At 43.4% G+C, this 22,644-nt stretch overlaps 1 protein-coding gene across 1 annotated transcript in view; it reads left to right on the plus strand.

Annotated features, from left to right (window-relative positions):
• The window catches only part of SFMBT2 (Scm like with four mbt domains 2), a 192,145-nt gene that overhangs the window by 10,091 nt on the left and 159,410 nt on the right, over window positions 1-22,644 (plus strand). The window contains exons 2-3 of the mRNA XM_007465810.1: window positions 5,194-5,288; window positions 7,930-8,170. Of these exons, the coding sequence (XP_007465872.1) occupies window positions 5,194-5,288; window positions 7,930-8,170 (336 nt within the window). The remainder of the gene's footprint in view (window positions 1-5,193; window positions 5,289-7,929; window positions 8,171-22,644) is intronic.

The raw sequence follows: 22,644 nt of genomic DNA on the forward strand, positions 1-22,644 counted from the left end.
CCCCCCGCCCCCAGGTGTAATCTTGCAGCTGTGAACTCAGACCTAGGATTGATGTTGGCTAGTCCTTTCTGAGTTTTATCAGTACCCTGTGTCTGTTTAATGTACTCACAGTGGAAACATTTTCTAAACCTTGTGATCCTACCAACCGACTATCAGCAGTTAAAGTGACAAAGATTGAATGTCTTCTTCCTTTCACTGTCCACTTAAAAAATAATATCTAGCGCACAACAAGGTGCCCTGTAAGATTTCATTCATTGTGAACCTGCTGATTCTCTGTTCCTTGACTGGGTGCTGATGACAGGTTTAATATTCTCCTCTGCAAGATTAGTCTTATTTCAGCTTGTTACATTCTACAACCCAAGATCTGATGACTTAAAAAAAGGTAACGAGTCCTGTGTTGATTCCATTTTTCACTGTAAAGTCGTTTGTACTCCCACTTGGAGTATTCTTTTTCTAGTTAACATGAACGATTCCAGTCACATACACAGCTCTGTGTGTTCTAGAACTGGATCGCCACTAAAGATCCCGCCTTCTTCTGAGCTGTGACATTTCCTTAGTAGCTTTTCACGGTCTGCTTGCATGACATCGTGGGGAGATGCCTCTGACCAGTTCCGATGCGGAGAAAAGAGGCCGTCAGAGTTTCCTTGGTAAAATGTTTACGGGTTTAAGAAGTTTATGAATCAGCTGTAAATATTTGCTCTGGGTTTATGAGACCTCCACTCATAAACGTGGCATGTCTGTCTCTTGCTCTTTGAAATGTCTTTAGAGAATCAGCTGCTCAGGGAGGGCATAGGTGGCGGAGGAAGTGTTATATGTTACAGGTTCCGAAAACCCTCCATTTTGTGTTTGATTTTATTGTTGAAACAGCATACTTAGAGTTAAAGGCATAAACCTTTAAAGGCATAAAGGTTTTATCTTTAAAATCCCATTCTAGGCCTGACTCTTGGTTGCTTTTTAAAGTGTTTGTCTTGATGCCAGAGGGCAGCAGAGCTTTCCTGAGCACTGATCTCACAGACTCACATGTGGGGCGGGGGGTTGGGTCCCAGCGGTCCCTTTTCCTTTCTTTCTTTTTTTAATGGATTTTATTTATGTATTTGTTTATTTATTGGCATGTGGGATCTTAGTTCCCTGACTAGGGATGGAACCCGAGCCCCTTGCATTGGAAGTGGGGAGTCTTAACCACCAGCCTGCCAGGGAGGTTCCACTTTCTCCTTTCTTGATTGACGGGACTGAATGCTGGAGTGAGCACGAAAGCTGCTGCAGCGTCTTTTATTGGGAGAAGAGACTGGAAACGTAGCTTGTAATGAATTAAAATTGGGTGGAAACAAAATTTTTGTTAACAGCCTAGATGAGCGTTTTATGAAGGATCAAGAGCTCTGATGAAGGGTCTCAAAGTTGCAGTTGGGAGGTTTGAGCCTTGGTCTTTGCCTCACCGCTGCCTCCAAGTGGTGGAATCATCAGGTCTCCTGAGGTCCTGATGAGGTTCATCAAAGTGCAGCAGGCAGCTCCTGAAGGCTCAGTCTCCCCCTGAGTGTCTCTGATTTGGAGGAGCCCGATCCGTTTTCAGCAGCTGGAATTCTCCAAAAACCACTCTTCCGGGACCTAGTGCCTCGGTCGGCTCAGGGCCGAGTATCACGGCCACGTCCTCTGCCGGCTCTCTCCTCCTTCTTTGCAAACAGGCCCCAGGAGCCCTGCCCCTTCTGTCCTCCTCCCCGGGGGTGGCAGCTGCCTCCCGCCCACCCCCCACCTCCTGGGTCCTCCTGCTGCCCGTCTTGGCCCTGAACACGTTAACACTCACCACCACAGAGACAGATAAAGCTGGCCCTGGGGTCCTCCTCGGATCCTCCAGGTGGAGAGGGGGGTGATGGAGTGGGGCTGTCTGACCTGGGAAGGTGCCTCGGAGAAGTTCCGGCTTCCACCCCAGGCCACCTGCATTGGACCCCTGCTTCGTAGCTGGACAGTTGTGCGACCTGGTAAGTCCCTTGAGTGCCCGTCTGTCAGGGTTCCTGGAAGGATTAAATAAGGTGCTGCACGTAAAGCAGTTAGAGGAGGGCTGACACCCCTAGTTCTCGTCACTGCTGTGACAGCCTGTGGTCTCTGGGTGGAAACGGAGGTGCCTGTCAGGGCTGGAGCTGCAGGGCCTGCAGGAGGCATGGTCTGAGCTGCCGCTGGACGGGAGGGTGTAAGGGAAGCACAGACTTTCACTGCAACAAGTCAGCTACCCCAGAGATTCCGTACCAGGCCACCCTGGCAAGGAAACGTGCTGCGTCCGTGCCTCCGGCTAGTGGGTCAGAAAACAGACTTGATCATTGATGCCCAGTGCGGCTTGGGCGAAAAGAATTGTGGGCAGAACTGTTGGGTGACCCCCTGAGGCATTTTCTGGAGCCTGACTGCTTTCCCTTTGGGTTTGCCTCCCTGCCTTTAGCAGCTGGAAACCCGCCTCACAGCCCTTGGTAACTGGTGACTGCAAGACCTGCTGACTTTGTCCAGGGAGCATGATTCTGATGGGAGGGTCTAAACCCTGGGGTGACTGCATCTTGGAAGAGCTCCAGGGGAAAGGTTTTCTCTTCAGGTGGCTTTTTCTGTTCTCGGACGTTTCATGATAAACCACCTTATTAAAGTTGGAGGTGGAAGTTCTTAGCAGCTTGGCTTTAGAAGATGACGTTTAAGGTAACTGCCTTTTGGCTTAGCATCTTCTGATGTTACAAAAGCTATCCTCTTCTATCAATTCCTGAGACTAGATAGAGTATTACAAGAAAATAACTTTTCCCACTTATAATTTATAACATTTAGGAGAAAAAAAATAGTGATAGCCTCCAAGAAGTCTTTCTTATGCACCCAGCCACTAATTCCCCTGGCCCACCTGCCGGGTTATACCACTTCTATGTTAATACACAATTGATCGCAGCATTTCTTCTGGGCCAATGAAATGGGCTCTTGCTAATAGAAGATACACAAGTTGAACGACAGTATCCATTGAGTGTTATGGAAAGAAAGGAGAGTCTTAACTTTTGAAGCACTAAATGGCCTGCATCTTTGGACAACCCTTACTACTGCGTGTTCCTTCCTTATAACAGTCTTGCAAATAGGTTAAAATAATGTTTACGGCTCATCAGTTTTTTCCAATGGAAACTATGACATCACATTTACGTTATCTATATTTTAAAGTGAGATATTTGGTGCTTTTCAACTAAACTGATTATATCTTACTGTACAGTCTGAAATGTTCTGGGAATTGCGTGATTTCCTCCAAAACTGATTTTTTTTTTTTTTTTTGCGGTACGTGGGCCTCTCACTATTGTGGCCTCTCCCGTTGCGGAGCACAGGCTCTGGACACACAGGCTCAGCGGCCATGGCTCACGGGCCCAGCCGTTCTGCGGCACGTGGGATCTTCCCAGACCGGGGCACGAACCTGGGTCCCCTGCATCGGCAGGCGGACTCTCAACCACTGCGCCACCAGGGAAGCCCAGTGATGGTTTTAAGAACCACATCGTACATTTGATTGCATTTCTCTTTGTTCCTTGTCCTTGGAGAAATGCGTGTCCTGTAGGTTTCCACCTGGGTGCCTTGCCCTGAGAGCTCTGTCTCAGGAGAAGGCAGGAGAGGGTCCCTGGACGGGGTGGGCGTGGGGTCAGTCTGACAGCCGCTCAGTTCCTGTGGCTAACTGGCCGGGCGCCTCACACACCTGAGCGGTCCTTCTGGGTCTCAGTGTTTTTCCTTGAAATGACTTTGGAGTCAATGCTTTCTGAAGCCCCAGTGATCTATGATATTACTTTATAATCTCCAGCTGTTGTACTGTATATACATCAAGGTGCTTACTTGGTGCCCAGTGGTTTCCTTCACCTTGTCCTCCAACCTCCCCAAAGACCGGAGTGTCTCCAGTGGATAATCTCAAACAGGCTAACGTGCAGCAACTATGCTTTGAAGCAAACCTCATTTCATTTACTGAAGAGCCCTTAATCTTGATTCTGTCAGGGTAGTCCAAGCAGAATTTCTTCAGGGTTTTCCTTGATCTCCTCTCCCCTCCCCTCCCCTCCCCTTTTCTTCCTTCCTTTTCCCTTCCCTTCCTGTCCTTGTTTCCCTCCCTCCCTCCCTCCCTCCCTCCCTTTTCCCTTTCTTTTCTTCCCTTCTTTTTTTTTTTTTTTTAAAGAAGATGTTGTGGGTAGGAAATTTATTAATTTATTTTTATTAATTTATTTTTGCTGTGTTGGGTCTTCGTTTCTGTGCGAGGGCTTTCTCTAGTTGTGGCAAGTGGGAGCCACTCTTCATCGCGGTGTGCGGGCCTCTCACTATCGCGGCCTCTCTTGTTGTGGAGCACAGGCTCCAGACGCGCAGGCTTAGTGGTTGTGGCTCACGGGCCTAGTTGCTCTGTGGCATATGGGATCCTCCCAGGCCAGGGCTCGAACCCATGTCCCCTGCATTAGCAGGCAGACTCTCAACCACTGCGCCACCAGGGGAGCCCTCTTTCCTTCTTTCTTTTACGTGAAGTATAGTTGACTTACAATATTGTGTTAGTTTCAGGTGCACAGCAAAATGATTTCTTTATACACATATGTATATATATTCGTTTTTTGATTCTTTTCCATTATAGTTTTTTACAAGATATTGAATATAGTTCCCTGTGCTATACAGTAAATCCTTATTGTTTATCTATTTTATGTACAGTGGTATGTATCTGTTAATCCCATAATCCTAATTTATTCCCCCCACCTTTGGTAACCATAAGTTTATTTTCTATGTCTGTGAATCTTTCTGTTTTGAAAACAAGTGCATTTGTACTATTTTTTGTGTTCCACATGTAAATGATATCATATGATATTTGTCTTTGTCTGACTTACTTCACTTAATATGATAATCTCTAGGTCCATCCATGTCGCTGCAAATGGCATGATTTAATTATTTTTCATGGCCGAGTAATATTCCATTGTGTGTATAGACCACATCTTCTTTATCCATTCCTCTGTTGATAGACACTTAGGTTGGTTCCATGTCTTTCTTGAGTCACCTGTCTCTAAAATCAGCAAACAGAAACTTTGCAAAGAATTCAACAGTATTCTCCTACACATTGAATTTGTTTCTCTCTTGCATGAAGGATTTTCTGGTTTACATGGAAGGCCATTGCCTTTCCATTCTTCACACTAGTATTGATATGCTTCTGTTTTTTTTTTTTTTTTTTTTTTTGTCTTTCGACAGAAGAAGGCTCAAGCTTGGAGGAAACCGGCTTTAACTGGGGAGAATATTTGGAAGAGACGGGGACCAGTGCAGCTCCTCACACATCGTTCAAACATGTGGGTGACCTCCTTTCTCCTTCTGATCTGTTTGCGGGGGTGGGAAGGGTGTCTTCAGGAAGATGCCAAACTTACTGGAAGAAAGGGAATGAGAAGAAAAGAGAAATTTGGCCAAAATTTCTTAGAAATGCAGAGGAGATGTGGAAGTGAGTTTGATTTTCACAGAGGGCTGCAGGAAATGTGGGCCTTGCTTTAATCCAGGGCTGGGCCTCGGGGTGGTGCTCAGCATGAGAAATGGTGTGTGGTCTTAACCTCATTCTGTGCCTCAAAAAGCCAGATTAGAATGATGTGTTCTCTGCTGTCTGGGGCGCACAGCCCAAGACAGGTAAGGTTGATGTGAATAAATAAAAAGCCAGCAAACTAGGCAAGTAGGCATCAATGAGTAATGTCTTCTTAGGAGATGTAATGGCTGTATATTTTAAGTTTGAATTGATATTTTCCTTTTGAAAAGACACCTAAAAGCGTTAGAGCCATTTGTGGACAGATGAGTCAAATTACAGGAAAGACCATAAATATTCAGGAAATGTTTGGATCAAACCAAAAAAAAAATCACCCTCATCTATACTGTTTTTTGAACAATGCAAATAGCATGCCAAGCAGAGGGCAAGTCCCAGGAAATAAAAAAATTAAGTTTTTACCAGATGTTTGCTTAGATATGAGATTTTGGTAATATATCATTAGCAAGAAAAAGGTTGAGTTTCCAGGACCTAAGTTCTTAGGTATTACTATTGCTTTATTGGAAATGAAAATTTAATACTGAGAAACATTTTTTCCCCCCACTGGGCCTTTCCAAGGCAAAGATTTAGCCTCAGTATCATAAACAAATTGGGGGACTTTCTCAACCTGGTCTTCCTTCTGGCTCTTCTGTTGAATTAAGAAGCCATTTTATTTTAAGGTGACATTTTATTCTTTTTGAAAGTGAAGTGTTCCTTTGAAAAGGAATTGAAGACCTTATTAAATTTTCATGACCTTGTTAAGGGTGGATCGCATTCCGATTCTCTTTTTATACTGACACTTATACTGTGATAATTGCTGGTTTATTATGAATGGGACTGTGGCCATTTAGTGAAACCAAGAGTGAAATATTAAAACATAATAAAACTAAAACTCACCCAGCATACAGTGTGGATTCCATTTTGCAAAATCCATTGTAACATCTGCCTTTTACGATTCCAGGATGACTTGGTTAGATTTCTCCAGGTGCTTTAGGAATGAGATATATAGATCAACAGCTTTTTCCTTCCTTTTCTATACCAGGAAGTTCTCAATATCTCTGCATACGGAGTCAGTCCTGTTCTCTTTCATTCGATGCATTTTTCTGCCCCATTTTCAGGCACAGTATAGTGCCCTGTACTGTGGATGCAGAATGTCCCCGGGCCTGTCTGCCAGGCTTAAAGGAAGAGTAGCCCAGGACGCGTGGGCAAACAGTTCATAATTCTATCATCTCTTAAGCAGCAGCTACTCAGGGACATCCGATGTGCTGGCCTTACAATATTATAACTCACCAGGATGGAAAGCTTTCTTTTGCAGGGAGGGCTGGCAAATATTAATAGATGATAACCCTTCATTAAAAAAAAAAAAAGAAAATCCATTTTCTGAGGCTGCACTGTTCACGCAGTAGCCACTAGCCATCCAGCACTTGGAAAGTGTGTCATCCAAATTGAGATTGAAACCAATTAGGACCCTGCAGGGCCTTCCTGAGAACAGACCCCCCTGTGTCCCCACCTCCAAAACTTCAGCCTCCTAAGGCTTTCTCTGAGTTGCAAAGAGCAAGTTTAATCAGAGAAGAAAATGTAGAAACTAAGGAAAGCAGTCAAGCAAGACAAAATAATAAGAGTTTAGCCATAACACAAATTCAGGGGCCCTTAGTTCCTGCTCAGGGGCTATAGATAATATCCTGAGCCGTATCCTTGAGTTGATTTGCAGATACTGAAACCCCACCAGGTGGGAGAAGTTAACTGCATGCTGACCACCAGCAGGCAGACCCCAGACTGGTTGGAACCAGAAGGTGGATGATTGAGATTCTCGAAACATCACCCTGTTAACTCACCACCAACCAATCAGAGAATTATTCGTGAGCTGGTGACACGCCCTGTGACCCACACCCCTCACCTTGCCTTTAGAAACCCTTCCCTGAAAGCCATTGGGGAGTTTGGGTCTTTTGAACATGAGCTGCCCATTCTCTTGCTTGGTGCCCTGCAGTAAACTCTGCACTTTCCTTCACCACAGCCCGGTCAGTAGACTGGCTTTGCTGCACCTGTTGACTAACGGACCCAAGTTCTGTTCGGTAACAAGATGTGCTGTAAGTGTAGAATACACACCAGATTTCAGAGGCTTCATTGGAAAATAAAAATGTAAAATTTCTCACTACTCTATTTTTATATTGGTTCCCTTTTGAAATGATGCTATTTGGGATCTGTTGGGTTAAATAAAATACATTACTAAAATTAATTTCATCTCTCTTTTTTTTTTAAAGTGGCCACTAGAAAATTTAACGTCACACCAGTGGCTTACATTATATTTCTTTTAGATGGTGCTGATCTAGGGCAACAGAAATATTAAGTGCTGTGTTTTCAGTCGTTCACATAATCTTCTGGATGGACGTGTCCAGTGTAATGACGGATTTTCTGTGTTCCTTAAGGTTGAGATCAGCATTCAGAGCAACTTCCAGCCGGGGATGAAATTGGAGGTAGCCAACAAGAAGAACCCGGACACGTACTGGGTGGCCACGGTCATCACCACCTGCGGGCAGCTGCTGCTTCTGCGCTACTGTGGTTACGGGGAGGACCGCCGTGCCGACTTCTGGTGTGACGTGGTGATTGCGGATCTGCACCCCATAGGGTGGTGCACGCAGAACAATAAGACCCTGATGCCCCCGGATGGTGAGCACGGGGGGGCCCAGCTCTCGGGCATCACTCCTGATGCTTGTAGAGAAAACCTTGTAGAGATTCAATAACTGATATCCTAGAAAGGTCCAGCACTTTCAGGGTCTCTCCTTGAGTTGCATTAGCCTGAGGGCGCTGGAGTGAGGGGGGACTGGGTGCATTTTCAGATGTTGGAGCTGAACCCGATGGTTGAGCCCACCATAGCCTTTATGCCTTTGAGCCTAATCCTCGGATGGGTTTCTGGAGGTAGGAAAGGAAGACTGAAGGGATGCCCGTGATGGAGGCCTTGTTCTCCCTTTGCTGATGGATTATCTTGCTTTTCTTTTGCTTTAGAGACTTGATGTTTTGAATAGCACTATAGTGCATCAGAAACAGGTTTCTCTAATATGTTTTAATCTGTCTTGTTGTGGGGAGACTGTCAAGGTGAGAAACATATAGAAAACCAAACAGGTGAGGAGAAGTGACATTACTCTCAAAGAGATTGTCAAAGCTTGTGTAGATTAGATCCATTTAGCTCATGGAAAATGGTGGTTCTCTACTGGGGCGATTTTACCTCCCAGGGACATCCAGTGATGTCTGCAAGCATTTTTAGTTGTGAGAGGGGAGGTGGGGGATGCTGCTGGCATCTGGTGGGAGGGGCCAGGGATGTTGCAACACATCCTACAAGGCACAGCAACCCCCCCAGACGGTGACGTTATTGGGCTCAAACTGCCAATAGTGCTGACTTCGAGAAATCCTGCTGTAAAAGAATGGGCTGCCTCTTAGGATGATCAGGAACTCATCCGATCCTGTAAGTGAGAGAAACTGCCTTACCAAAAAGCTGAATCTCAACACCCTGTCCTCTTTGCACTTGAAAACTCCTGATGCTAATTCTCAAGCAGGTGTAATGTCTCCTTAGGACCTGCCTGCCTATCTTAATTTTGACTTGATATTTTTATTTCGAAGCAACGCGTGAAGTATTAGAGCTGACTCCGAGGTTCCTTGCGTCCATCCTATGCACAATTGCTTTTCCCTTCTGGAGCATTTGTAAAGTTACGTAGAGAAGTGTCATAACAAACGCACGGAGTTTGAGTTGCATTTAAGTGACGTGTGTAAGGAGTGAATCCGTTGCCTTGGCCTTAGCGAATGTGTTGGCCCTTTATTGTCTCAGAAAGAAGAGAGAAGGCCCTTCTTTCTTTACTTATTATTTTTAAAAATTTATTTATTTTATTTTATTTATTTTTGGCTGCGTTGGGTCTTTGTTGCCGTGTGTGGGCTTTCTCTAGTTGCGGCGAGGGGGGGGCTACTCTTGTTGCAGTGCGTGGGCTTCTCATTACAGTGGCTTCTCTTGCTGCAGAGCACGGGCTCTAGGCACGTGGGCTTCAGTAGTTGTGGCTCGCGGGCTCTAGAGCGCAGGCTCAGTAGTTGTGGCTCACGGGCTTAGTTGCTCCGCGGCATGTGGGATCTTTCCAGACCAGGGCTCGAACACGTGTCCCCTGCATTGGGAGGCGGATTCTTAACCACTGCGCCACCAGGGAAGCCCTGTAGCTTTATTTTTAATATAACACCTCACAGAGGGCAATATTTGTCCTTCTGTGACTGGCTTATTTCACTTAGCATAATATCTTCTAGGTTCATCCACGTGGTAGCCTATGACACGATTTCCTTCTTTTTAACTGCTGAATAATATTCCATCTGGCTTTGAATTAAAACAGCCACTGAGGTGAGACTATAAGATTATTTAATATCCCTGTGATTTCCGATCCGTCATAAAAAAAAATCAGTCTTTTTTTCATTTTCCGGCTTCTTGTGAACTATATAGTTATTACGATTCCTTTAAAATTTTTAAAAAATTGAAGTATAGTTGGTTTACAATATTATATTAGTTTCAGGTGTACAGCATAATGATTCAGTATTTCTATAGAGTATACTCCATTTAAAGTTATTTCAAAACAATGGCTCTATTTCCCTGTGTTGTACAGTATATCCTCTCTGCTTGCCTATTTTGTACACAGTAGTTTATATCTCAAAATAAATCAGTCTTGATGGATGAATTATACTGATGGAATATTGGGAAAATATCAGTTTTAGAGAACTAGACACTTTCCCACTTGCCAGCTCTGCACACAAAAGCCATGTAGATAGAGCCCACATGCTCCCAGGAGGGTCCAGACATGAGTTGATCCCAGGGGCAGATGCATACCTGGGTACACCGAGAGTAGGGGGCATAGAGGGGGACCGAGAGGCAGGCCCTTCTCCTGTGTGATATCTTGCCTTTTCGCTGTCCTTGCTTATCTCATGACTTACTCTTAAATTTTGACACTTTCTGAAACACCGTGGAGAAGACGTAAGAGGGTTTTACTTTATAATAGAGCCTCTAGTGGATCATTTTAGTGAGAAGTTCCAGGGTACAGAATTTTAACACTCTAAGAGCTAATGGGTTCATTTGGTAAAAAAAAAAAAATCCATGCTGTTGCTTGAGAAAAGAAGGCAGAGTTGATGAATCAATTCTTCTTCCTTGCCTGGGTGAAAAATGTGGCAGCTGCCGCAGTTTCAGAAACACTATCAAATTTGTATGCTCCTGACTCTGTGCTCTTAGGCAAGACACAGACACACTTAAAATGACAAATTGAAAATGAAAAATGGGGAAGCCCCATGAAAAGAGAAACCATTTATGTGAATGAAAGATTTGAAGTCTGTTCAGACCATCCCAAGTGATGCTAATTGGAGAATTTCTTTATTGCTCCTTTTAAAGAACTTTAAAAAAATTGAGTAGGTGATCGATACAGCTTGGAAATCTCGAGTACAGAGAACAAAGTCAGGAAGTAGCAGGTTCACGGGGCAAGGAGGTTGTATTGATTGCTGTAGTGCAGGATAATTATTGCTTTGTAGCCAGAGGTGGCAGCTTGTTCCAGAGGGAATCGTAGAATCTATTCTTGCACGAGGATTCTTGTTGGTGTGGTTTTCTGTCTTACAGAGCTCATTGCACTGTAAATCCCGCAGCTGTACCTGGTCGATCTTTGTCGTGGTTAAACTTGAAAGGTGTCCCAGAATATTAACAGGAGTGAAAGCGGTCCATGACACCTCATGTATTTGTTTGGGAGGCTCCGTGGTGATAGATTTTCTTACTGATCCCAGGAATCGGGGTAGTATGAAGCAGGGACATGGCGTTTGGAGCCAGAATATCAGGTTTCTTTCCTTGCCTCTGCCATTAATGTAGGTACCTCTCGCTCTCCCATTTCCTCATCTTTGAAATGAGGAGGTGATAGTGTATAATCACTAAAGAGCTTTCCAGTCTCACCTGCTTTGGTTTGTGATCTTTGGAAAGGAAAGAAGGAAGGAGGAGGGTAAGTGAGGAATGGAGTTTGTTTTGGGATTAGGATTGATGGAAATCTAGCCCAGGAGTCTGTGCAAAGCACCGAAGTCAAGTTTCTGTGTGACTTTGTGGGATGGTGAAGTTTCAGTGGGTTGGGAGGCAAACTAGGTTGGGAATCATGATGAGCATTTGGGTCCTTTGTCACCTGCCGTGGATAGAATTTCACCCAATACAGAATTGTAGACTCTGGTTCCTCGATGGAAGCCAGAGACCTCGGAGTACTCAGTCCCTGAGAGATCGATCAGTATGTGGATGTCAGTTTCAAAATATTGTTGGGCCAAGCAAGAGGATGGGAGTTTTGGGTGGTTTTGTTCATTGATGGGAGAAAGGAGAGGACTGCCTTTTCTGGTCACACTTAAATCTTTCTGGTCATTTTTGGATTCTCCAAGTAATCTTATGTCTTCTGAAGTCACTGCCCTGAGGCTCACGTTTAAAAATTTTAGATGACATTTTACCAAGCACGTAGCATCCTTTGCAGTCCTGTATTTTCCTGCCTTGCTCTTTTAAGTGAAACTAATCTTTGACTCAGTGCTGGCCATCGTTACTCCGTTAAAGTTAGGGGGAAGGAAACAGCATGGCAGCAGTTCTATTGTACTTTGTTAAGAGAATTCCCTTACTAAAGACACGTTCAGGGAGACCTGGGTTTAGTGACCAGTTGACCATTCCACGAGCAGTGTCCCTGCTCCAGAGCTAATCGGTACTAATCTTTCATATTAAAAGTATTAAGAAACATAGTACATTAAAGCCTCATGAAGTGCAGTGGAGGATGATAGCTCACATTAGGGGAGCGAAATGTAAAACGTTTTGGCTTGGTAAATCAATGAGGCTTGATTTACTCATAAGCACGTGCAAGCTTGCAAAGGGCAGCAGCCAAATAATTATTGTTTATGGTGATAATGTAAGGAAGTCATTTAATCCAGTGACTGTTTCACTGTTATTTATTGAGAAGTAGCAACATTGCCTCTTAATGTCTGGGGTTGGGGAGCTCTGGCGTCTGGAAGGTTCCTGTGGAGTCCCAGGAAGGAATGCTCTGATAAGACAGCAGGTGAATTATGTGTGAGGACGCCCATCCAGATATGTCCCCCCAGCTTTTACACTGAGAAGTATTTATGTGAGCTTTCTACTGGTGCAATAAAAGTATTGGAATTCCGGTGCCTTAGGAATCATTCCACTAATTTTTATTCTCCCCATTATTAAAATTTCTGTAATTTGAATTGCAAACTCTGCAGTCTTGCCAGAAGGACTCTATTTGCCATTCAAAGTTGAATCAAAATTACTGGAGTTAGTTAATAGGTAACTTATTTGAATAAGGGATGTTTATTCATGAAGCGTTAGGAGAAAAGTGTGAATATGGCCTTCTGTTAGGTCGTGGAGGTGGATCCCTCCCAGTTCTGAAACTTGGTCCTAGACTGTTCTGGGGAATTGCTGTTTTCAGTATAGTTGACTGTGAAATGAGAGATGTGGCAGTTGGTTCACAGGACCATAAAGTGAGCGGGTGACAGAACTTATCAGTCTGTAACCATTGTTTAACTGTGGACTCAGAACTAGAATTTGATTGTGTTACATGAGATGATCAGCATTTAAAATTCCTCTTTTTAAAAATTTAAATGATATTTTAGTAATACTAATGAAACCTAGACAATCACATTGTTTTCACTGGCCACCTAATACTGTAACTGGAATCCCATTTGTACACTAATAAGAAAATTAAATATATTTGCTAAAAACTCGAAGAGAAAAGATAAACCTTAGTGGCCTCTTGGAGTTGAGGGAAGCACATACTCTCACTAAATATTAGATAGTTAAATGTAAAGAGAAAAAAGCCCATGTTATAAGGAAGGGTAGGATGTGTTTGATAAATATGAGAGTAAATAAACTAAAAGACATAGTTAATACGTTGAAAAAAGTGAGTTAGTATCTTCTTGTCAAAAAAGCCATTTTTGATAATGGTATGTGAAAGAAGGAATATTCAGGTAAGAAATAAAGTAATCCCTTCTCTGTAGGCACTTAATGGCCCTTTAAAATGACACACGTGGTTTTGAGTCCTATCTGATCATGTGGAGACCCTGTGTATAGATTGACTGTGGCGTGGACCAGAGTGGACCTGGCTTGCAGATGTGTGCGTGAGCATGTGTGTGTGTGCATGAGCGTATGTGTGTGCGTGAACATGTGTGTTTGCAAGCATTTGTGTTTATAAGCATATATGAGCATGTGTGTGCATTTGTATGTTTTGATCTGAACAGCATTTGAAATAATTTTGGTGTCTACCATGTACAGATTACATCATTTAACAATTTGGATGATTTATCGGCATCTCTTGAGAACTTGGGAGATGTAGACCCGTCCCTGCATCCCACACTGCAGCCTCTGCCTCATCCCATGGTCCTTTGCTTTCTTCTGTCCCCTGCTTGGTTCCTCTGATCTGCTCGGGCCCTGTCGGCATCTGGGTCCTCACCTCGAGTGTCAGCCCCTGAGCCTGTGACCTCAAGTTTCCGAGGTGCCATCTGACAACATGCCACATTGGCCTGTATGGTCACTAAGGTTTCCTTCAGCTCGAGAATGTTCTGAATCTAAGAACTCAAAGAGCAATGGATGAGAATTTATGAAAGGGCTCTGAAATAAATAGGCTTTATGAATAGAAGCCTAAGAAACTGTGGGGTTTTTTTTTTTTAACCTATGGAAGGAAAAACAAAGATGAAAAACACAAAGACAGACTATAAATGGTCTTCATCTAAATCAAAAACCTTTGTATATATAGGTAGTGGTGAACTCTTTGTTTATGAGTAAAATATTAGTCTTCTATAAATTTCTGTTTGGTGTTTGTATTCATCTCTTGAAACTCACTATACTCCACATGCCGCCTTTATCATTTTCTTGCCTAGTGAATAGCTGAATCACAAATTTTAGTGTTTGAGTCATGGCTCTACAATTAAAAGCAGTTTCTCTCACCCACAAAATATTTTATGGTGTGCCTCCTATGTACCAAGCAACTCAGTTTAACCCTCTCCTAAGAACAAAACTGTAAACTGACTGGTACGATTCTTACTTTATATCTGAAAAAAAATGTTGCTTGGTGTGTAAATAATTTGTCTCCAGGATGGCATCTTGGAGTAGATTTTAAGCCCAGAGCGATTTTTTTCCTCCCAGTTCTGAAATCAATGCTTTGAAAATAGCAAGAGTTGGTGAATATTTGTTGACTGATAAAGTTGTGTCAATAAGACTTGACTGTTCAGACTTGAAATATTGGACACATATTATTAAGAACAATTGTGGAATTGGCTTCTTGTGATTTTTAAGAGGAGGGTAAAAAACTCCTTGTCCAGACTGTTATTTTGTACATTTTTGTCATTTTGTAGGCAAATAAATGGAGGAGTTTCGGTCTGGAGCTTCCTTGCCAAATGGTAATCGTGAGATTATGTAAAGATATGTAAATTGTATCAGATGCTATTTGGGTTTTTCTGCTTATAGGAAAACTGTAAGTACAAAAAAGGACTATAAGATTTTCCTTTTTGGTGTTAGTCATAAATGCATTTATTTTCTTTTGCTTCCTAACCCAGCAGCATATGTACTTTAAATCAAGCCGGTGTTTAATTCTGTGTGGAAGTGAGGGTGAGTTCGTTTTACGGGTTTCCTTCCCTGTTGTCTGACTCGTTTCCTCATGGTTAATCCTTCATCTCCTTCGCTGTCAGAGCCCCAGGCCCACCTGTCCACTCTCGGCCTTGGTCCCCCACCGCCTGTCTAGGGATCCTGGCCCCAGGCTGCTCCCAACTGGGTTCGGTCCTGATGGCCCCATGTAGGGAGGCTCAGCTTGCATCCGGCCCCTGTTTCTGCTCTGGGCAGACCCTTTAACACCCCGGTAACCCTAATGTAGAGGCTGCAAGAGAATTCTTCAGTCGCCTTCAAACAGACTCTTCCCCTGGGCACAGGGGGTCCTCTGGGACTGCTGCTCTTCTCAGCTCCGACCCTGACTTGTGGACCTCCCTGTTCTCCTGCCCTGAGCCAGGAGTCTTCAGTGTGGGCCATCCAGCAGCCCTCAGTGCCGACTGTCCAGAAGCCCTCAATGCCGTCTTTCCAGGAGCCCTCAGTGCCGGCTGTCCAGGAGCCTTCGGTGCCGGCTGTCCAGGAGCCCTCGGTGCCATCTGTCCAGGAGCCTTCGGTGCCGGCTGTCCAGGGCCCTCAGTGCCCTCTGTCTAGGAGCCCTCAGTGCCATCTGTCTGCTCTCCATCATGCCTCTACCTCCCTCTAGCCTGTTGGACAGGTGAGCTTCCACTTCTCTTCTTGCTTTGTGTTCCTGAATAAGTCTCTTGACCCCTCACTGCTTCTTACTAAGTCTCCCATCTTGGTTCCACGTTCCCAGGTCATGCTGACCTTCCAGGGCTGTGTCCCATTCCAGGTCCGTGCCCCCCTTCCATGGCCATGCTTCCATTCCAGGATCATGCTTTCAGTTTGTGTCCTTCTGTTTGGCAGGTCCCTGGGAGAGTCTGCCTTGTTTGACTCCAGCTCTAAAGGAATGACTGATTTTTGCATAGGTTGTCTCCTGAGCCTAGAATCTTGTTAAAGCTTGGTGAATACAACTAATATGCAAAGTCCTGGGGGCTTGGGCAGTGGGATTCAGAGTAGAGTTTGGTGTTGTGTTGATCAGCGTTCTCCAGAGAATCAGAACCAATAGGAGGTGCATATATATAGACAGATTTATTTTGATAAGTTGGTGCAGAGAGTTGTGGAGGTTTGGCAGGTCCACGGTCTGATGGGGGAGGCCAGCAGGCTGGAGACCCAGGGAAGAGTTGCCACTCCAGTCCGGTTCTGGTTGTCTGCTGGAGAACCAGGAAGAGCTGCTGTTGCAGGTGAAGTCCAAGGCTGTCTGCCAGAGAATTCCCTCTTTCTCTGAGGAGGTCAACCATTTGTTTTATTTAGTTCTTCAACTGATTGGGTGAGGCCCACCCAATCAGGGAGGGCAATCTGCTTGATGCAAAATCCACTTATTTAAATATAAATCTCACCCCAAAACACCCTCAAGGAACTATCCAGCATGGTATTTGACTAAATATATGGGTACAATGGCCAAGCCAAGTTGACACATAAAATTAACCATCAATGTTGTGGACTCAAGAGGTACATCCAAGTTAACAGGGCTGTTCTCCTCTACTATCTTAACACCTTAGAGGAGGAATGTTCTATGTATGTTTGTAATTGATATAGCAGTTTTCCCCTTAACAGATGATCTTCCACTGATACTGCCAAATGTCAATGCTCTTCACAGAATGCTCTGGGAGGAAGCTGAGAGGTGGTGGAGTAAATATAATGCGTATAATGCATTGGTAGCTTTGAATTCTCTGAAAGCAGAAATGCCAGGGTGAAGGGCCAGATATTCTCCCGAAAACTGTTGTGAAATGGACAGAGGTTGAACTTCACTGGCTCACTGCCTGCTTCTCAGGGGGACCATCAGCCTTTGTCTGAGAGGTTGGCAGGACCTACCTGAGGCAGTGTCTATTCCATAGCTCTTGCTTCTGAGCAGACCTGCCTGCTGGGATTACTTACAAGGGATTTGGCTACTGCAGGTGTACATCCAGATACAGGGTTCTGTGATGTGTTTAAAAAGATAGGAGTTCATGTGCCTTTCTTCTGTCTTTAGCTTAGAGGGCGTGTGTCATAATTGATTAGGTAGCCTGACCTCAGCTCTGAGAGATGGTATCGTGGACCAGTGGTCTTTGATGTCAGTGCTACACTGACACCAGGACAAGAGGGGCTCTGGCCTGGGCTCTGCGTTATAGAGACCCCTGTGGATCGCCAGCACCAGCATCTGCATTTATTAAAGAGTACGGAGCTGCCTTGTTCACTGGGGATCTTACAGTCGGTGCTGGCACGGAGCCACCCTAATTTTGAGCATTCTCTCTAACTGTTCAGACACCAGACGATGATCGTATCTCTCGTGCCCTCGGAGCAAAGGGCTGTGTCTGAGTGCTGTGGACTGTGTGGGTTGTGGCATTGCCATAAAGATAAATTAATACATGTATTAGTAAGACTATATATTAATAAAGACAAAACTCCTCTCAGATAATAGAATGTTTTAGAATATAATAGAATTTTTGCGTAATGAAGGATCAATTTTCAGTAGTGCTGAGTGTCTTTTTTTTCCCTCTCCACTCTTTTGTGGTCCATCTTGTGGTCCAGAGGTACTTAATAATTAGTGCAGAATTTGCAACAGTTATACACATTGGCTGAAGAGTATTTCACAATATTTAAGAAAATTTAATTTTGTTTTACAAAACCAAAAAATATATTTTACAGTGTAAATTCATACTCTCCCACATGTATGTAGCTCTAGACATGACATGTGTTAAGTGTGATACTGAGTTATGACATTGGCAACTGAATGGATATTGAAAGCTTGGACTGGATAATTTTATTTTTAGAACCACTTAGTAAGGTTAAATTCTTAAAAAACTAGATAAAATGTTCAATGTTATTTGAATATTTTATTTTTATAAATTTGAGGTTCATGAATTATAATTTGTAAGTCCTCTTTTGAGTTCAGTAGATAATTTAGAATATTTAGAGGGAAAGTAGCTTTTTTGAAGACACAATAATTAAACATTTTTATTTTTGCACTTCAGTTTTTAGATTAAAATAGTATAGACTGGATATAAATATATTTTTATTATTTAAACTTTGAGATGACTTCTGTGACTAGAAGACAAATTATGTGACAATCTGCACCTTTCTCTCTTTTTTTTAACTAGACCTAATAATTTTGCTGAAATGAAGGCAAGGAAAACAACTTTTATGGAAAAAATATATATATTTATATATATATAAAACAGCTAACCAATTATGTAAGTCTTTAGTTTATCACTCATCCAAACATTGCTAGCCCATCAGCAGAACACCCAGACAAGTCATCGTAATTAAATTTAGTAATCTTTAGCATTTTGCCAACTTACAGTCCTATATAAACCATAGCTTTTTCCATCCTTTTTGATTCTGTCAATTATGAAGACGTATTTGTCAGTGTAGGTGGATAGGGCATACTTCACAGTTGGTTCGCTTGATTAATAACTTAGAAATATTTCCACATGTTTATGTGGACCTGAATTTGTACGCTTGCCCTGGGCCCCGGACACATCCTGGGCGGGCCTGTTCCGGGTTTCCAACGGGATTTTCCAGGTCCCCTGTGCACGGGAAGTCCTTCCAAGGTTACTCTCCAGGTGTCGATTTAGGGAGGCAGTTTCCATTGCCTGAGGTGACACCATTGGTGTCCTTTCGTGCCTCCCCTACCCCAGCCTTCCTTCTTCCACTTTGGAGAAGAATGTCCCCGGGGTGCATTGCTTTGTGACACTAAACACAAACTATCAGTTTTAAGTGATCCCTCCTTTACTCAAGGCCTCATACCTATCCTCCAACCGTAAGAAACGACAATTTCCTTTTTATGCTTAATCATCAAACTTTGTAATGTTACATGGATTGTTCTGCTCAGGACTGAAAATAATTGCAATAGCCCAAGCCAAAAGAAAATTTTTATTTTGTGGTCAGAGAAATTTAAAAAAGTTAAATTATGTGTTACAGTGTTGCATATGAATTTTTGTGGTTGTTTCAGAGAAGTAGGGTCAGAGGAACTATAAAACATTGTGGGGAACAAAAAGATGCTACGTTAGATTGAGAGCCTGAGGATCTAGGATTTCAAGGAGAAAAAGGAACACCACACAAACTGACTGGTAATATTCATGTCTGTTTTAAAATGTGTGATGGAAGAGATCAGATCATTCCATTGACTGTATTTATGGGAGCGATATAGCAGTTTTATTCAAAATGGCATATATGCAATACATAGGAAATGACATCCTTTGTAACTGTTTAAAACAAGGCAAAATTTTAGAATGCCGAATTGAAAATACATGAAGTGGAGCCATTAGATTTTCAAAAGTAGAACCTGGGAGGTTTACATTCGTCCTGAGTAGCTGTTGCCCTGACCTTGCGAGTCTCTGAATATTTTGAATGTCCTCCCCTCTTCTGTCCCCCTCGTATGCATCCTGGAGATGGGATGGGATGAGATGTGACCCACCCTCAACCCACCTCTCATCCCTCCGTCGCCCTGACTCTGCTGTGCTCCTTCAGCTCTCTTGTTCCCTCGTGACAGTTTTTCTTATAATTTAGATGATTAGAAGTTCTCAGGGCTTTGGAAGTATTTACCGTCATAGGGCTTTTATGGAGTTATGTGTAAGTCATTGAATTCCTTTGGTTGTGATAAAGTGCCCATCTTCCTCTAAGCTCTTCGCTGATGGGAATACAGGACCTGGCGGAGGAAGGTCTTGGGTTGATGGCCATCATGGGTGCCAGCAGCTGCCTTGGTCCATAAATGGCATTACTGTCATAGAATGGAATAATTTTTATGTCAGTCTGTAAAGGATTATTTATTGAGGTTCTACTATGTACCTGTTTTGGGTTTTTTTTTGGTTTGAATATACAATATGGTTGCTATTAAGTATTTAGTATGACGCACGTTTGTAATACATTCAGCTTTTGACTGATGGCATGTACTCATAATGATGAACTTATTTTTGGAAAGGATGTTTCATGTGGCAGTTGCTGTAATTATTTATTTTTCGGTCTTTTCTGCTTTGGCTGTTCGTTCTTGAGGCTCTCACTCTTGTCTGACTAAGAGGTATCAGAAGTCAGTTTGAAATTCTGATCTCTGGAAACATGGATAACGTCTCTCGCCTTGTTTGCTTGGGAGCTTTTCTGAGACAGTACTTCTTTTTTCTGTTTTTAAAATTTCTTTTTTTTGTGCTAAGCATTTTTAAAGGGTGGCTAGCCTGTAGTGGAAATTTACAAGAGCTGGAGATGGACCTGCTTGGTAACGGAGGTCTGAACCCTGGTTTCTGGGGTGACCTGCCAGCAGCTAAATGGAGGAGTTCTTCTGGACCGTATTCTGCTGGTATTTAAATAAAAAAAATTTGTGTCTCTGTGGCTGACTCCTGTGCAATAAGAGTGCTTTTCGGACCTGAATGGAGGCATGGAGAGTATTGGTCTGGTTAGTGGCTCAGTTATGCCTCTCGCTGAGTGTAACCTTGGAAAAAAGTCACTTAACCTCTTTGCATCAAACTCCCTGCATCCTTAAAATGGCTAGTTAATGCCTGACCTTGCTCTCTTGGTGGTGGTGTCAGCAGCAACTTGCATGGCAGATGCAAAACTTCTCTGTAATGGGTTGAACACTGTGAAGTGGGAAGGGCACTTAGCATCATATTTTTTTTCTTCTTTTTTAAATGAAAGAGGCCCTAATGGTCCCCCCCTTAATAGGCGAGGACAGAGGGGGCTGTGGGAGGGAGGATGTGCCTGCATCTAACATAGGGAGCCTAGGAAAACAGCTCCAAAGGCGCAGAGACCCCTTACTTAGCTGGAAGCCCCCCATGCAGCTGTGCTCCGTGCCCAGGACACTGACAAGGAATGCCTTTTTTCCCGCTGTGATCTTGGAGAATTTTGGTCCTATCTCTTTTGCAACAGTTATTTTTGCCTTGTGTTGTAATCGTTTATGGATCTGTGATGGCATCCGTTTGATTATAAAAGTAAGGCTTTGTGAACACTGTGTAATCAGAAGCACATCTCTTGGATTCTAAGTCTACTGCGTAATTAAGTGTGTGAACTTGGACTAGGAACCTCCTTTCTAGACTTCTTGACCTTCAGTGTGCTCATTTGTAACCTGGGGATAATGATAGCTGCCTTTCAGGATTGTTTAGTGTATGAAGTAGGATTTGTTTGACCGCCTCAGAGCTGTGCTAAAAGTGTGGGAGAAGAGGGAGAAATACTGGTTTTTCTCCCTTCATCCTTCTCGCTACAGATGGTATTTTATTCGTCTTTTTGTGTTTTTATTTATTTTTTATTTTAAAGACTTTATCCTTTTGGGGCAGTTTTAGGTTCACACCAAGATTAAGAGGAAGGTACAGAGATTTTCCTCTGCCCCTGCATCCCCACTATCAACATTCCCACCAGATGGTACATCTGTTACAATTGATGAACCTACATGGACCAGTCATCATCAGCCAGTCCATAGTTGACATTAGGGGTCACTCTTGGTGTTGAACGTTCTGTGGGTTTGGACAAATGTATAATGACTTGTATCTTCCATTACAGTATCATACGAAGAGTAGCTTCACTGCCATAAAAAATCCGCTGTGCCCCACCTCTTCATGCCTCCCCATTCTAACACCTGGCAACCACTGATCTGTCTTCTTTCTCCATAATTTTGCCTTTTCCAGATTGTCATAGAGTTGGAATCACACAGCCTCTTATTTTTACACCACACACAGACTTAAAGCTCCATCCTTGCTATGTGGATAAAGAACAAAGCCTCTGAGCTAAAACAGTGACAACAACAGAGGCTAATTGGTAGGAGCGCATGCATGCTGTTTATTGAAAAGCCTTTTGAAATCCAGCCGCACTCATGCACCCCGGTCACACTGCTTGATCTTGAAGCCTAGTGTGTGTCACGAACAGCGGTTAGAGGCAGGGAGGGGAGCTGTGACTTATACATCCTTGTGTCACAGATAAATGGTGATCAACAGCCCATTTGCAAGGGAGGAGACAGAAAAATGGGGGAAAGTGGACACCAACCCAAGAGCAATATAATGCCATGGAGAGTAGGAGCAAATAGCCCAGTCGTGGGTCTGGAGGGTCTGGGGTTATTACACAGTAAACTGTCAGTTATTATATATTAATTGATCTATATGACTCTCACTCCTCAAGGAGGTTTTACTTATTTTGTATCTACTAAGTAGGGGGCAGCAGAAAAGGCTAAGCTCACAGGGGTATGGTGTGGAGAAACAGAGATTGTAAATAGCTGCTGCTCTTTGATAGACGGGTGATCTGTGAGTTGAATGTTGTATTATTATTATTATTATTATTATTATTATTACTTCCATAGAGCTCTTCTTTTATAGCCAGACTTAGAGTATAAGACAGTCATTATTCTGGCTCCTTAAACGTGGTAAAGCCCCACGCAACACAGCCTGGGGGCATTGACCCAGCACACAGATAATAGATGGTATCGATTTTTGTGTTTCGAGACGTCGTGAGTTGTGTTGGTCAGCCAGTGGGATGGGTGTGGAGCCTAGGGTGGGGATCC

Source organism: Lipotes vexillifer, unplaced genomic scaffold (genome assembly GCF_000442215.2).
Source record: "Lipotes vexillifer unplaced genomic scaffold, Lipotes_vexillifer_v1.1 scaffold7, whole genome shotgun sequence".
Lineage (NCBI taxonomy): Eukaryota > Metazoa > Chordata > Mammalia > Artiodactyla > Lipotidae > Lipotes > Lipotes vexillifer.